Source organism: Cyphomyrmex costatus, unplaced genomic scaffold, assembly GCF_001594065.2.
Source record: "Cyphomyrmex costatus isolate MS0001 unplaced genomic scaffold, Ccosl1.0 scaffold172, whole genome shotgun sequence".
In the NCBI taxonomy this organism is placed as follows: Eukaryota; Metazoa; Arthropoda; class Insecta; order Hymenoptera; family Formicidae; genus Cyphomyrmex; species Cyphomyrmex costatus.
Window position 1 is genome coordinate 977,971 of NW_017275737.1, and position 17,233 is coordinate 995,203.

The following is a 17,233-nucleotide window of genomic DNA, read 5'->3' on the forward strand; positions in this document are numbered from 1 at the left end:
ATTTCGTATGTCCAAACAATCTATAAAAAATATTAACTTCTATATCGGACTCTCGATAAACAAACAATCTAATATATCACAAAACAGGCAAGTGAGAGTAAATTTACCGCGTAGATTTTAAATTTACTCTCACTTGCCTGTTTTGTGATATATCAAACAATCTATATTTCCCAAAAGATTTACTCGAAAATTTTTGTGTTAATTTAATACAGGGTGAGCATATTAAAAAAATAATACAAACACTTTAACCCGTGATAGAAAGTTCGGTGAAATCTAGTTTTTATGCCGTTTATTTGTTAAGAAAATATTTTGTAATGGACAGAAATTTTTGGTGGAAATTTGCGATCGGTAAACGAAAGATTCGCTTACAGAGATTCGCGTTCCGTTTGGAGAAAGAGTCAGTCGTTTCCTACTTGAAAGTACTTCGCCGACGTGCATCAGTGACCTGCCTTAATGCAACGTGCATATGTAATAGTGATTAGTGCATGCCGGGGTACAATGACTCGGTAAACGACGAACCGCACGCAACTGTTGCATGCGTCTTTTCGAACATATCTACATTGCGTGACAGCATATGTTAAAATAAAAATGGTCTAATGGTGTGTATCCATCTGTGTGTGTTCCTTCATATTTACGATATGACCGATAGCAGTAAATTCAGTCACATTAAAAACGTACATAGTTGAAAAATTTATGTTAAATTCAATACATTTTACGTTCCAAATAAGATATAAATTTTTGTGTTAATTTAATATAAGATGAATATGTTAAGAAATAATACAAATATTATTTAAAAAGCTAATACAATAATATCGATACAATTTGTAAGCAAATTGTGGATTATTTTCTCAATAAAATTCACATTTACAGAATATTAAATTAATATATATTTTTTTTTTATCTTAGAACTTAATTTTAAAATATATTATTTTTAAGTTACTTGTTTACTTATTCATAAATTGTAATATTTTAACATTAAGATATTAAATATCAATTATATACAGAGGTTTTAACAAGAGTCAATTTTAACATAAAAACAAAATATTTTCTACTGTATAGAAAGAAGTATCATCTTTTAGGCAATGATAATTATTACATTTGTCGTCATATGACAAAGATTTTAAGTTTATTGATTGGCTATAGAATAGAGAGATCCAACTTCTCTTTATTGTAGTCAATCAATAGGCTTGAAATGCTTTGTCATACGACAATGTAATATCAATCTTAAGATACAGAAACCTGTATGAGTCGAAACCTTAGAATTCTGATAAATCAAGAAAATTATTTAAAAAATTAGTTTTTCGAAGAGTTAATTAATTATTGTATATCATATAGTAATTTTATTTTAATTTACCCATTTCCGATATACTTCGTCTTATCTTTAGTAGCATTATTTATGATAACATGTTTAATCGTTATGAAATATTACTTTGAGCTGTATGAAATTTAATTTATACATCAAGAAGATAAATTTCGCAGTGCTTTAATATGACAATTGTTATTATACAGCTCTTCGCTTTCCACGATTATTATTATTAGAAAAGCGGAAGAAATTCATTCGCGTGAATTAATTTCACTCTAATGGTTGAAAGAGCATCCTTTCGCATTTCAACATTGTACAATCGAAGCTACGTGTATGTGGGCTGCATTGTGCTCCAGTCGCATTGTTCATTTGATGTACGGATAACTAAATACAACTGATTATTCAATTACGTCATGCGCTCCTAATATTATTCTCCACATGAATTCGGACCAACGCCACACAGAGAACATCAATTTTAAAAGATATGTGTCTTACAAGATAAAATAAACTTGTTCAATTTTCATTTATTCTACTTTATCATTCATAAAATAGAACAATCGATTTTACGATTTGTAATTATCACGATGTGTTATAAATATTTACTCATTTTGACCGACTTCTTATTCTTAAGTAATCTTCGATCGTATTCTATTTAATTTATGCAAAATCATCGATTTTTAATAATATCTCTGTCTTTATATTATTAACTGTCGCTCGATGACTTATCTTATGTTAGCATTTTGTTAACTCTTAGCAATCTGTATCTGGAAAATATTCGATATAAACATGTTGTATGAGTGAAAAACGGAAAAATTTCAAACTAAACAATTTTTTAGCAATTAGTAAAAAAAATGGAAATCATGTTTTAAATCACTCGATCTCATAGAAGTAACCAGAGTGCATTAAAACCGTGAAAATCAATACAATAAAATAATAAAGATGCTAAATTTCGTAGTCACTTAAAATAATGATCATTAAAATAGTGACAATTAAATTTCGATACGTGTCATGTATGTTAAACGTACAGTCAGATATTGAATTGGTTACTGGCTCGTTGTACATAATTCAATGTCACTAGTATCAAATTTAATCATTGTTATAGTATAAAATAACGATATATTAAATAGGAACAATATTAACTCAAATTAAATTAAATTTGACTACACAATGTCAGTTTGCAAATATTTATTAAGAAATAAATTATTAACTAGAGATATAATAGAAATTTGTTTTATCGGTAACTAAACAGTAAATTAGCGATCGCTAACAATAATAATTCCTATTTGTCTACAGATAATAACAAAAGTTCATTTGATTAAAAAAAATCTGTATTACCGATAACTAAACTATGTAATTTTTGTACTTATAACAATTACTTTTTTCGTCTTTTATAGTTCATGCATCGCAATATATATCTATTGTTAGAGGTTTATGTTTATTTTGTATTTCGCGCGTTTTGTTTTCATTGATTGTTATTGGTTATTACGTTATCGCGAGGGCGCGCATTATCTTATACTACCGATTAGGTATCGATTTACATGGACGCTACGTGAAGGTCAGAATATTAAAAAGTTGAGATTTTTGTGATTCATTCCTATAGGTATATTTTTATTAAAGCACAGATTAAAAAAATATAAACTTATTTATTAAAATAACTTATAATTTAGACAGTAAATCATCACCAAATTTGTCGTATTACTTTTAAATGTGATTTAGAATAATCTGTAATTTTTTCATAACTTTGTTATCATATTGAAAATGTGTACAAATATCCTTTTAAGACATCCGAAAAATCAATAGTTTTTAATAATATCGCTATATGGCTTATTTTATTTTTTTAAATTTTCAATGACTTACCTTATGTTAATATCTCGCCGACTCTTGGCATTCTGTATTTAGAAAATGTTGTGTGTAATGAGATTGTTTAACAAGAAAAACTTCAAAAACTAGAAAAATCTTATTTGAATAAAATTCTACATGTATGTTTATGTGTATAGGTATAGTAAATAATAAATTTAGAAATTTTTTTAATTTATAAAATGATGCAATCGGTAAAATAAATATATAGCTGTATGCTTCAAAAGTGTTGTATAAAAGAACATTTTTAAACACTTTAAAAATATCTTTAAGACGTAGAAAAATATTAAAGACATTTTAAACGGAGATCAAAATCTTTATAGATACGCATATTGTATCAAATAATTAGGTACTGTCAATTTGCAAATATCATCAAAAAGTAAACTGCTAACTAGAAGCATGGTAGAAATCTGTTTTATCGGTAACTAATAAGTAAATAAGTAACTGCTAATAATGTTAATTCTTATTTGGTTATAGGTGGTAATAAAGATTCAACATTTAAGAGAAAACAATTTTATTTTTAAAAAATTATTTACATAGTAATTGTTAGTAAAATACAATATAGATAATCACAGTTTTAATGGCTTGATATAAACATAGAAACGAATGTTCGTACAATGTTATAACAAAACTGATATTTGTCATGTGCTGGTCAGTTGACATTCCTGGGATTGTGTATCTTCAGCAGCTTTTTTCTTCTTTTTTAAAACTCTCATGTGTTTTGCGCCTTTCAAGTGGGCTTGCCATTGATTTTCTTCAACAAATACTCTTTCACATACCTAACATAACAAAAAAATTTTATTTTGAGATTGAAAAGCATTTGACTTGATTTGCACAATTTCTAAAAATTAATTGCTTATTCAAAAATTAATGTAAATTTAAATAAACAATAATTTTGTAACTTCCAACTCGCCGACTCATATAAAAATACGGCCGGTCTCGTACTGTTCGTAATGCGTTATGCTTAACATCGAGAAATTGCACAACGTCTCTTTATAATTAAATTTTTATATTGTTTGCATAATGCAATTTGTTGAGCGTAAAGCGCAAAAAGCTTTTCATAAAATTAATAATATAAAAATATAATATCTATTTAAATAATTATATATCTATAATGTATTCAATTTTATTTCAAAGAGTAATCTGTTATGATCAAATCTTTGTTATTACCTTGCAGTAGTTATACATATTTGTACTACTATCAGTAGTCTTTTGGTTTTCGAAATTCTCGTTTAATGGTCGTTGTTCGGGTTTTGCGCCGTGCAATATTGCGGAAATAATTGCTGCCGCAGGTTCTAAGACGCGATTGTTCCATTTTGTCACATCGGTGCAATCTAAAGAATAAACAGGAGGAACCTCGAAAAAAGCAAAGCAGTCGTATAATTTATACTTTAGTTACTACAATTTAGTTATTTATGCATTTTGTAGGAAAAAATTATTTGCGGCAAAGATGAATTAAGTTATTTCAATCAAATTGCAAATTACAGTATAAACATATATGTATATTGCCAATGACGGGGCAAAATAAATGAATTACCTGTCGATCACCACGTCGAATCAGTCTGTTCATCACCCATTTATCTTGCCTCTTTGCGTACCTCCTAGTGATGAGTTTTAAATCATCGATTCCTTGTTGCAGTAATTTTTTCCCCTGCATAAATTTAGTCAGATATCGATCTTTCGTTTAATAATAAATTATTATAATAGTTTTCTCAAATGTAATATAGACACTATTGCTATTGCACAACAGTATAATTTTTTCCTGTGTTCGTCGATTTTACACATAATACAATATTTTATTTACAACTTTGCTCCCGCCGTTTTTACAGGTATATACTTGTAAAAACGGCGGGAGCAAAGTTGTACACCAATATTATGTGACGCAAAATAATAAAAAAATAGTGCATAAAGATTTTATGTAAAAAAATAACACAATATAAAATATTATTTTAATATAAAATATTATTCGCAATCCGTATTTAAAATGTAAAATAATAAGTCGCCTATTATTAAATAGACTATTAATAATACATTTAATAGCAGACAAATTTATATTCATTAGATAATCTTACTAAATTATATATTAAAAACTATTAATTGTTATGAAATAGCAATTTGTTTATTATTCAATTTTTACTGAAACACGACATATCTTCTGCACCTGCGCTTTATATCATATTTTCCTTGATTTATAATTGCATCTATGGTACAATTATAAAGCTTTTAATAGTTTTCGTCGCGATATTAAAATTGGAGAAGCTGATAAAAATCCGCAATATAGTCAGTGCAATAGAAAAAAAATAAAAACGACGTAGGACAGCAAGCAGAAATATTGCGATACGACCGCGAGGTAGATTACATTACAAGTCGCGTAGTGCATTTTAATGGCAGAAAAGAAAATGAGGATCTCAGCTGAAACTGCTGAAGCGAACGGCAATCACGGTTACGCGGACATATAGTTCGTATCGACGAACCATCTCATGCTCGTTGTTTACCTTTTCGCTCGCTCGTTCCTTTTCGGGTAGTATAAGGTAAGTATGAAACTCCTTGAAGCCGATGCTCTGGAAGATACCTTTCGTGTAATCAGGTAACCTGGAATGTAAACATTTTCTTTTGGATCCCGCGTCTTCTCTTCCTCGTCTTTTCAACAGGGAGTTCTCCACCCCTCTCTCTCCCTCTCTCTCCTTTTCACGCTCACCCATCCGTTTTACTGAACGGATCGCTGATGATCGATTTACCGCAATCGCCCTAACCCACAACCAGGATGCCTGCACCTGGTGTACTGAATACGATCGTGCAATCAGAGAAATTGAGCGTGTTTTTGTCGATCTTTAAATGCAGAACGGTCTTTTAAATTTCGGTCACGCCTTAAGTCCATTTAAAGAAAATATTTGCAGTTAATTTCGGAAATACATAAAGTGATTATAAGAGAGAGAGAGAGAGAGAAAGATAATTTTGCACCATATAAAAATCATTTTAAGTGAAAAAGACGTTCAAATTATCCAACACCAATAAAATCACAATTAGGAATTTTACTCAAAATCCTTAAAATAGAGTTATTCAATAATAAGTAAAAACAATTAGATTCATGTGACATAAATAAATAAAGAAGCGCCAAATACGGTTAAAGCTGGATCTTGAGAGAAAGGCATAATAAATATTTCTCTCTATATGTATTATACTAAATGTATTTTTCAGTTCTTCAAACTGTACACCGAATGTAGCTAGTGTAGCCTTTCTTTTCAGGCAGATTTATTAACTTTTTTTCATGCTATTCTTTAATCCAAAAAAGGCATAATCTACAGTCTAGTAGATAGAACTTTATTATTATCTAACTCTTCTTGTCATGTAAAAAACATAACTCTTATTATAAATATTTTAATTATGATTATTTTTTACAATTTATATTTGATACTATTAACAGTAGAATCAAAGACATATCTCTAAAAAAAAAGTTTTCACGTAACGTTAATTCAATGAATAATGAAATATCCAAGGCTCTTCCATCTTGGTTCACCGTTCCTTTTGTTCGGAAACTAACAAAAACATTTAAATAATTCAATAAAAAAGACACCAAGGTCTCTTATTTTAGTTCGAATAAACTGAGTAAATATATCAAAGTACAAAAAGATCCCTTAATCACTACTTCGAAGTCTAATGTTGTTTATAAAATAAATTGTAACGACTGCGATGCCTCTTATGTGGGACAGACAGGGAGACAATTGAAAAGACACGCAACGCTAAACATAAAAATCATATTAGATGGAATACTAGTTCTAAATCAGTAATAATAACAGACCACCGATTACAACATGGACATGATTTTGATTGGGACAACTTCTAGACGAAGAGCCTTGTTATAATAAACGCCTTACCTCTGAGATATTAAAAAACAGAATAACAGTTTTTCTTAACCTACAGGCACAGAAGGACTTCATAAATCTTATACACCGATTATAAACAAGGTTTAACTTTGCATTATCATGATCTTCTTATTACATGTATGTACTTTCTCCGAGACAGTCAGACGGTTCGTTTTAGTTTTATATATCGGACGTTACACATTTCTTGTGATATTAAAACATTTTAATACTTGCGACACTTATATTTCTGACAAATTTATTCTGACATTGTTTATAATTGTGGGACTAAGAGGTGAGTTTTTTATCAGAGGGATATAGATGCTTGTTTTTTGTTAATACATAATGTTTTTTATGTTCTCACTAGAACAATGAGATATCCTCGCAATCGGTCATCCAATCGCTTGACGAGCATCCAGGTTTCTCTGAGTAATCACTCATTCTATCTTTAGTTCTATTTTTATATTTAATTGTACGTTTATTTTTATTTCATTTTTATTGATTTTTAACAAAACCGTCTTAGTTCGTTCTAATGTTTTACTGCGTTTTTAAATATTGTACATCTGAAGAGGGCCGAAATCCAAAGCCGAAACATGTTATGTTTTTCGTATTCAACGCTTTTTACTATTTTATTAATTTTTAATTTGTTAATTTTTAATTTATATATGGATTTGTCAATACATTAGCGTTGATTCAACTTATTTTGTTTGTAATTATAGATGTTTGACTCTTATTAGCCTTTTATCTTTTCATTATATTTTAAAGTATCTATCTTAAGCCAAAGGTAAAGCAAAAAATATAATTTGTATAAAATGTATTGAAAAAATATAATTTCAGCTACATATGATATTTTTCGCGATAAACAGAGTCATTTAATTATTTTCGTGTGTAATTATATTGAATAATATTATCATATTTCTTTTCTTTAAGATATATAACGTTAGAAATTTTAATTAAATATATTTGGAAAAGTTATATATTTGGGAATTAAGAAAATAAAAAATACGTAACACGTCTAGGGGTGTGTTTCATTGACATTCACAACATTCGCGAGCATTATTTGTCCTTATTTAACATTTGATAAATAACAAGGATAAAATAAGTATTACGAGCGTCAAACAGAATTAATTGCAGAATTAAACGATTTACAGCGAAATAAACTATATATCGTTCAGATAACGTTACGCGAATTTTAAGCTTCTTAGGATTTTGATAGCATAACGAATTGCGTAATGCCACGCGCCGTATATAGCAAAGGAAGTGTAAAGATAACGCTGATAAGAATTTTTTTATTTGCACACACGGTCATCATATATTGCAATAATGTATGTATAATTTGAAATATGATATCATTCGAGGTTCGCGTACATATCTATATGCGTTGGCGTTAAGTGAGGTTTGATTAAAAAAATTTGGTGACAATATCACTGAGAGACGTCACTAATATAATATACATATAAAAGAGTCAAGAATCGAAGTATGATATAAACAACTCAGGCAAAGCGCTCAGAACATCATTGAGTTGAAAAAAATGCCATAAAATGCTAAGAGTATACGATTCTGATTTTATTTTTTTATTGCATATAATATTATAGTCATTTCCGAATAAAATCTGATTCTGAAAAACGATTTATATCCATCATTTAAGCGACTAATTTAATTGTTCAATCAATTAACGTTTTACGACAAATATTCATTTTTGAATTAAAATAAGTAATGTTTAATGTACACTATACCATTCATAGCAATTCGAACATTTGCAATTTTCTCGCATTTCATGAAAAGTTAAAATAAAAATGTATTCAAAATTTTTATACAAATCGAGAACATTATAAGGGAGATTTTTCTCTTTTTTTCTTTTTTCTGTCAACTTTTTAATTTCAAATAAAAATAAATTTTTATGCAAGAAATACGATTTTATTACGAAAAATTATCACAGCCAATAAAAAAACATTTTAAAATAAAAAGCCCAGTCTAATAAGCACTTTAGCCAGCGGCATATGATGCTTTTTTTCTTGTTGGATTGCGAACTGGATTAGAATCTTCTTACCATTCCGGCTGCGATGCTGACGCTGTCAACACCATAGCTAATACAGTAGTAAAATTCTAATTCAGTAGAGAAAAAAATATCGTGTGCTACTGGCTTTATTCTGTTAATTTTGGTTCGATGACTTTTCATTAAGTTGCAAAATACAAATAAACTTTTAACTTAAGAACATAATTATCGTAGAAATGAAATTAAAAATAAATATCCAAACAAATATAATATTATATATCTTCTTTTTAAAATAAACATTTTTATATAAAATTCAATTTTTATGTATTTTTATATACATTTTTAAAAATTTATTTATATGATTTCTCTTTACCGAAATACTTAACTTTTCGTAAGAAAATCGCGTTCCAAAATTTACGAATGACAATAAACATTGTTGATTGAAAGACCGTCCACTTGAATGCACCCTAGTTGAGGTAATACGGGTGCTCGATTTCACGCGAATCTTATCAGGTGCCGATTAGCAATCATGGGACGGCCTCGCTTGACGTAACAGCGATTTACGGCGGGAAAAAGCCAGCGCTATCGCAGACACGACTCACCGATTTCACACACGTGTCAATGCCAAATGCATACTGGTGCGAAGGAATCGGATCCATGGCGCCGCCGGCAGAGCGTGAGCTTTGTTCTGACGCAAATTTTCAAAGCGTCGATGTCAATGCCACAAGACGGACAAAAAGTCAAGCTGAAGATTTATTCCTTTCGAATATTAAACACCGATATTTCTTTTGGCTGTCTCGCTATTGACACAGCGTATTCGCAGCTTCTGTACTTTTTTTCTCTTTCTATTTTCTCATATACTTTGAGTAGTTAGCAACTTGAATGCGAACTTGCTTCGTGATAATGAATGTTAAACATTTTGTGGTTTTTCAATAATCTCACTCATTTTCATGACAATGTAAATAATAAATTTGCTAAAAATATGAAATATAAATAAAATATTATAGAAATATGAAAGTATTTTTATATCCAAAGTATTTCTGTAACAAATGTGTCAAGTGAACATTATTTTATAAATCATCAAAAACCAAATAATTTAACTTCATAAAAATAATCATGATTTTTTTATAAAATAAAATTGTTACAATTAAAAAAATCGTTAAAATTGTCACAACTAAAAAAACAAACTTATAAAGATTATCAAATAAAAAAAATAATATTTGAATTATAGATATTAAAAATATACATTCTTTTTGCCGATATTGTTCGATTAGTCAACAATTTTCTGTCAAGTTAAAAAATAGTTTTTCTCTTTTTCTGGAAAACTTCATTTTTTAAATAGTATCACTTTTGAAGTAAAGAAGCGATATTAGAATATAGTCGATTCGTTAGTATTAAATGCTCTCATTATTGCCACACATCGATACATACAAATATGTTATCGGAGAAAGTAACGCTGTTCATTTCAAGATTAACATTATTTATAAGTTCTCGATCCAAACGAGAAAAATAATGAAGCTCTCTTTCCTATTCGTAAGTAATCTCAATTACTCGATAATGATAATAATAAAACACCGATAATAGCTGTGATGATATTTAACGTTACAGAGATCACAGTCCGCAACTGCGGTAGCAGCAATGATAGCACTTGTGCGCCAGTAACGGTACTAGAGTTTGTGATTAAGATAACGACAGAGTGTCAGCAATCAGCGTCGCGCGAATACGTAACCGCTCTAAAATATTTTTACAACCTGTTGCCAGGCGCCTCTACACGCCGCGCGTCGCACGAGTATTACATTTTCTCCACCGTGAAATGTAGAGTTGTCACAGGTTACCGCGAGAAAGAAAGAGATAATCGGTCGCTATTGCCACGATTTATGGTCTTCGCGAAACCCAGTAGCATGCTACCTTTTCTTCTGTGCGCACCTTTCTGCTTATTCGACATCTATCGCGACCAAAGCGGTTGAATGCAAATGATAATGTGCCGTAAACGAAAATAAACCGCATCGTAAATAAAAAAATAAGATGAAACTTTTACAAAAATCGTTTAATATATGGGCATAAACGTGTAGATGAAAGTCAACGATACTATAAAAATCTGTCGATACACTTTCACCGATAGACTTTTAATTGGGAAATTCAACCGAGAAGAAATTGTAAACATCGGTTACATAAATTGCCAATCGAACATTGATTTAATCAAAAATTTCCATCTTGCACATTATTTCCCGAAAAGTTACTTCTTTTTCGTAATATTTTATTTTTCATATCCCGCATTGTATCGCTTTCTTATTTCAAAAGTAACACAAATAAAAAAATTAAGCTTTCAAGAAAAAAAGAAAAATTATTTTCGAATTTGACAAAAAACTGAACAATCAAATAATATCTACAAAAAAATATTTATTTTCATCATTCATTTTCATTTCACAATTTATTAAAAAAATCATCCTTTTTGAAGAAATTAATAATGCTAACATACATATTACGTATCTCGCACACAAGGCTTTAGATTTTTGTACATTATCAATTGATTGCGATATTTAGCTTACATTTTTATGTTAATGATGTTAATGATAATTATTTTCAGATTTATATTATCTTCCACCTTAAGTAGATATAGATTTTTTTAATAAAATCATTCGTCTAAAATAAATTTATACGCGATCAAATTGCAGTAGAGTTACAGGTCAAAATAATTTACTTTATACAAGCAGAGACTATCGTAGAAAATAGTTTTTCGATATAAGATGTTAATAAGGTAGCAAAAGTATATAAATACATATAAATATCTCTTTATGTAATCTTTTCAAGTTTATGCACCCAACATATGAATTACTAATGAATGATACAATCATCGACAATAGATCATGAAAAATCCACGTGCCACTTTAATCGAAGTATTATTTACGCTGACAGAGGTAAACACAAATACATGAGTTGTAATTGACAGACGGATCTATAATGTGAGAAATATTTAATATCCATTTACATAGATGGTAAACTGTAATTATTATCTATAATTTATCGAATATCTAGCAAAAATAGATACTTTTTTTTAAATAACATAGCAACTATAAATAGCTTTCAAAAATATTATTTTTGCAACGATAAAATATCAAGAAATAGAATTAATAGAGTAAATATTTCTCAAAACGAGAAAACTAACTAATATATAACTATACTTATAATAACTATAACTAAAATATAAAACTATAGTTTTAATAAAATTAATTAATTATAACTAATATATAATGAGAAAATTCGCTTGAGAATAGAATACCCGATAATTTTATGGTAAATCGCGTTTATCAGTGAATCTTCGACGATTGACCGGCTATTTAAAATATATTTGAGTTTTCAATAATTGCATATAGTATCGATATACTCGTATTATCATATTTAGATTACGCTTATTTTATGCGTCGATGTCGATCAATAATCAGTCACAAAAGACATAAATTATGCTAAAATTAAAAGTTAAAAAAAGAATAATTAAAATCAACTAATTATACGTCTTGTGTGTATGTGTGTTACAAATTGAGGATTTATCTATTCTATGTGGCAATCTTATTTCACTTATCATTAATGATATTTCTAAACTGGATTTATATGTAACTTCAAAGTATACATGATAATTGATAAGACGCGATAAGATCCTTGTCTCAAATACTTAACAAAATTGTGCCAATGACTTAATCACGAAGATGTTTCTGTTATTATGTTGTAATATACGAATATATGTACCGATATCCTAAATATATTTGGGGCAATTCCATCCCAAGTGTGCCACTCGAAAACTTTTAGATTTTTGATTTGGCTGAAATTTTGATATATTGTAGTACCAATCGCAAGAAGCTACCATGATTTTTTTCGAATTTTTTTATCAACATAGTAATGAGATATGAATTTTCTTCAAATTCGCATTTTTCAAAATTCGCAATTTTCAAATGATTATAACTTTGCGAAAAATAATCCAAATAAAACGGTTTTTTTAAATTGTGTGTTTTGTTCTCTAGACTTAAAAAAAAATATCAAGAAAAGTTTCAAAATAGTTTTTTAATTTTTTTTAAATTTAAACTAAAAAATTATTAATTTTTACTTTGGGGGGAGGCTACAATCTTTTTTAAGGGTGGATAAACGATTCCCGTACTTAATTATGAAAAATAATAACTTGGGGTGCTAAAATTTTTTTAGTATATTACTTTCTTTTGGATGGTGGACAAATGAAAATAACGGGTGGACATACGTGGACAAACGGTGGACAAACGAATGCAATAATGATTTTATCAAAATTCGCCATTTAGGGGTGTCGATTTCACAGAATAGCTCTGAGATTTCGGCACCCCTAAATGCGAATTTTGATAAAATCATTGTTGCTTTCGTTTGTTCACTGTTTGTCCACGTTTGTCCACCCATTATTTTCCTTTGTCCACCCTCCAAAAAAAAGTTATACACAAAAAATTGTAACACCCCCAAGTGATTATTTTTCATTATTATGAAAAATATAATAAAAATAGAGAGTACAAACGAAAATCATTGTTGCATTCGTTTGTCCACTTTTTGTCCACGTTTGTCCACCCGTTATTTTCATTTGTCCACCATCCAAAAGAAAGTAATATACCAAAAAAATTTTAGCACCCCCAAGTTATTATTTTTCATAATTAAGTACGGGAATCGTTTGTCCACCCTTAAAAAAGATTGTAGCCCCCCCCCCAAAGTAAAAATTAATAATTTTTTAGTTTAAATTTAAAAAAAAATTAAAAAACTATTTTGAAACTTTTCTTGATATTTTTTTTTAAGTCTAGAGAACAAAACACACAATTTAAAAAAACCGTTTTATTTGGATTATTTTTCGCAAAGTTATAATCATTTGAAAATTGCGAATTTTGAAAAATGCGAATTTGAAGAAAATTCATATCTCATTACTATGTTGATAAAAAAATTCGAAAAAAATCATGGTAGCTTCTTGCGATGGGTACTACAATATATCAAAATTTCAGCCAAATCAAAAATCTAAAAGTTTTCGAGTGCCACACTTGGGATGGAATGAAAAAAAAAAAATATATATATATAGTATTGCGTAAATAAATGACACAAAATAAACCTATCGCGATATCCTTCTGGCGTGTAATCTTGCATTGTTTATGTGCGCGAGAAAAAAAAGAATTAATAGGCGTGTAATATATGTGAATGCATCAGAAATTAATTTCTTTCTGCACATATATAAAATCAGCCATTAGTTGCTTCTCATGCATTATGACTTATTTGTCATATTTTAAAGACCGATATTCCGCGTATTCATTATTTCTTATTATCTTTGTATAATTGTCATCAGCGTAAGAGAAAAAATCCCGTATTAATCATGTGGAGAAAATGGCTTCAAATTAGCTGAAGCTGTGATATGTAAATGAGGAAACACTGATCAAAAGTTTTCATAAGCACAATCATGGATATATTTTGCTATGGCACCATTCAAAAGTTGCTATTTTAAATCCAATTGGACTAAATAGCACCTCTTTATCCGCTAAAACTAAACTATTTATTTTTTAATAATTGTATTTTAGTAACCATATTTAATAATTATATAATATACTTTTATATGCACAGAATAATGATATAAATCAAGTGATGTAACCGCGTAAAGAAAACATACAGTTGCTTTCCAAAAAAAAAAACATAGTTGCTCTATTTCATCTGGCTCTTCGTTTCAGTAAATTTATTATTTGATTTATACATGTTTGCATATTGATTTCTGCGCTTGATTTTTATATTAGGATTCTATTTTTATTATGTAATTTTGACTGTCAATAGTCCTCATCATTCTTATTCGATAATGTTTTATTAACTCGACAAAATTATTTTCATATATCTGTTTCTATATTTTTAAATGCTTCAATAAACTATGTTTTCTATTTCGTGTAAATGAAGTCTAAAATGTCCTGTATATCTTTCGGTTTTTTTGAGTTTTTTATTTAATTCAATTCGACATCGCTTTGCCAACGTTGCACGTGCAATAGCAACTGCAAAGTGCACATTGCCAGCGAATTACAACACCATCACAGAGAACGCACTGTCATGCTGTATGCACGTGTATACACAGGCTGTTGGTTAATAATTAATGATAATAGTCAGGTGGATACATTATAAGCATTTATCGCGACAGGATGTTGCGGACGCACTGTTATTCGCTATTTGAGAAAATCGAACGATATCGAGTCGCGGGCGGACGCAGAGAGAAAACGTGCGAGACGACGAGACCGTACAGGTGTTATGAGGTGGACAAGAAAGTAAGCTCGCGGCTATGACTGATAAGTGATTGAACTCACCTATCTATGCTATTCTATCCCACAGTTCTGTATCTATATCGACTTTACCTGCAATAAAAGGACCTGATAAGAGGAACATCGCACGCGATGAGCGCGACCGACCGCGCCTTCCAGGGGGAAAGGATTGCGAAACGATTCGTTCCGATGCTCGTCTCGCACGACTCTTCCCGGTCATACCGGTTAGGATAGTCGCGGCCAACTTTATTAACGGTCGAAACAAAAAGGAAAATGACACGTTTCGCGTGATAGGCTTTGAAACAAATAGCCGAACGTAAGCGCACAAAATAAATGACTGAAACTCGGGTCTTATTTCTAATTCGACCGCAAGTGGTGTACGAAGTGTGTGTTTTGTTTTGCAGTATAAGGCACATTCGTGATTGGGTTTAATGTATTCTACGATTTATATCACTGTGGCTACCGAGTAGCGATAAGGGCATTTGCTGTCAAACACGCGCGTGACGATATCAATTAATCATCTAATTTATTTTACCGCGCCAAGGAGGGAAGCCCACTGCATTGCGGTGACGGTTCTAATATGGTTATACCTATATTTACTTCGCTACAGAAAAAAAAATGATGTTATTAACAGCATTAATAGCATTGATCGATAATCTATTTGAAAATAATCTTGTTGCAGAACAATCAATAATATGAAGAAAGGGCAATAAGAGAGTTAATGCTTAATTTAAAAAATGTATAATATTAATAAAACAAATACGCATGATTTTATTCTAATAAATGTTTTTTTTTTATTAATACTGTCAATAAATCAAGAAAATTATTTTCAATTTTAGACTACTGTTGGTTGACTACTATTAATACGACTAAGGCGCGGAAAAATAATTGATACGATTTATTTAAAATATTATAATAAATGAAAAATAAATCAAGGGAACAACATATTTTTTTCTATATACTTTTTGTTTATTACAATTCTACTCGTATAGATCATGGTGCTATTTCACAATTTGCAAATTGAAGACAGCTTGAGGCTCATCCGCGTGTACACGGAATGAGATACATAGTCCGGTAATAAACGCGAACGTGACCAATGCCTCTCTATTTACATTGTTGCACGACTTTCCCAGCTATCACAATAACAAAGATCTCGGTGAGCGAAGGGAACGACGAATCACCGTAAAACTGTCGCCTCTCGGTAGAAATGGCCGACAATAAAGTTGCGCGTTCATCGATTGTAGATTTATTTCGAAAGTAGTGAACATTTGGAAGAGCATCATAAAACAAAATTACAAAAAGAGGAATAATTTTATGTGAGAATTAAAAAAATTGTGCAACCATCTCTCGATGGTTTTGTAAGCAACAACGAGAGAATTAAAGTGTGATCAAATCCTTTAAAATTTTATTCTCGTTTTTAATTACAAACTTATCTTCATGAATCTCGTGGGTATATGAATAGGTCGTAAATGAATTTTCTATCTATTCTACCTAAATTCGCGTTTCAAACACAAAACTAGGCCACTTACAAATTAATCGTTTGCTATATTTTTGAAATTTTCGAGTGAAAAGCAAATTAAGAACGATCAATCAACATCGCATGATCGATAAACTTCTTGCGGATATTATCGCGTGCTAATAACAATGGGTTTCTTTTGATCCACCTCACGAAGATAGCGCGCGAACGATAAGTAAAATATTTTGCGATGGCCATCAGATTTTCGCGGAATGCATGTAATAGTACTGGATATCTATCATGGAATAAAGTCCGAATGAATTTCAATTTCGGAATCGTCCCTAGATTTCTATTGTGTTTTTGAAGGAAAACGGAATAATTCCGATTGGAATCCATTCCGACTTTGTTCCATGATAGGTACCCAGATCGGCTCTCTCTCTCTCTCTCTCTCTCTCTCTCTCTCTCTCTCTCTCTCTCTCT

General features: G+C 29.9%; 1 protein-coding gene across 1 annotated transcript in view; it reads right to left on the reverse strand.

Moving 5' to 3' along the window:
• Positions 1-3,747: 3,747 nt before the first annotated feature.
• The window catches only part of LOC108772002 (tRNA dimethylallyltransferase, mitochondrial), a 119,501-nt gene continuing 106,015 nt past the window's right edge, over positions 3,748-17,233 (reverse strand). The window contains exons 6-9 of the mRNA XM_018537436.1: positions 5,656-5,752; positions 4,698-4,811; positions 4,331-4,516; positions 3,748-3,939 (exon numbers count right to left, since the gene is read on the reverse strand). Coding sequence (XP_018392938.1) covers positions 3,802-3,939; positions 4,331-4,516; positions 4,698-4,811; positions 5,656-5,752 — 535 coding nt within the window. The 3' untranslated portion in view covers positions 3,748-3,801. The remainder of the gene's footprint in view (positions 3,940-4,330; positions 4,517-4,697; positions 4,812-5,655; positions 5,753-17,233) is intronic.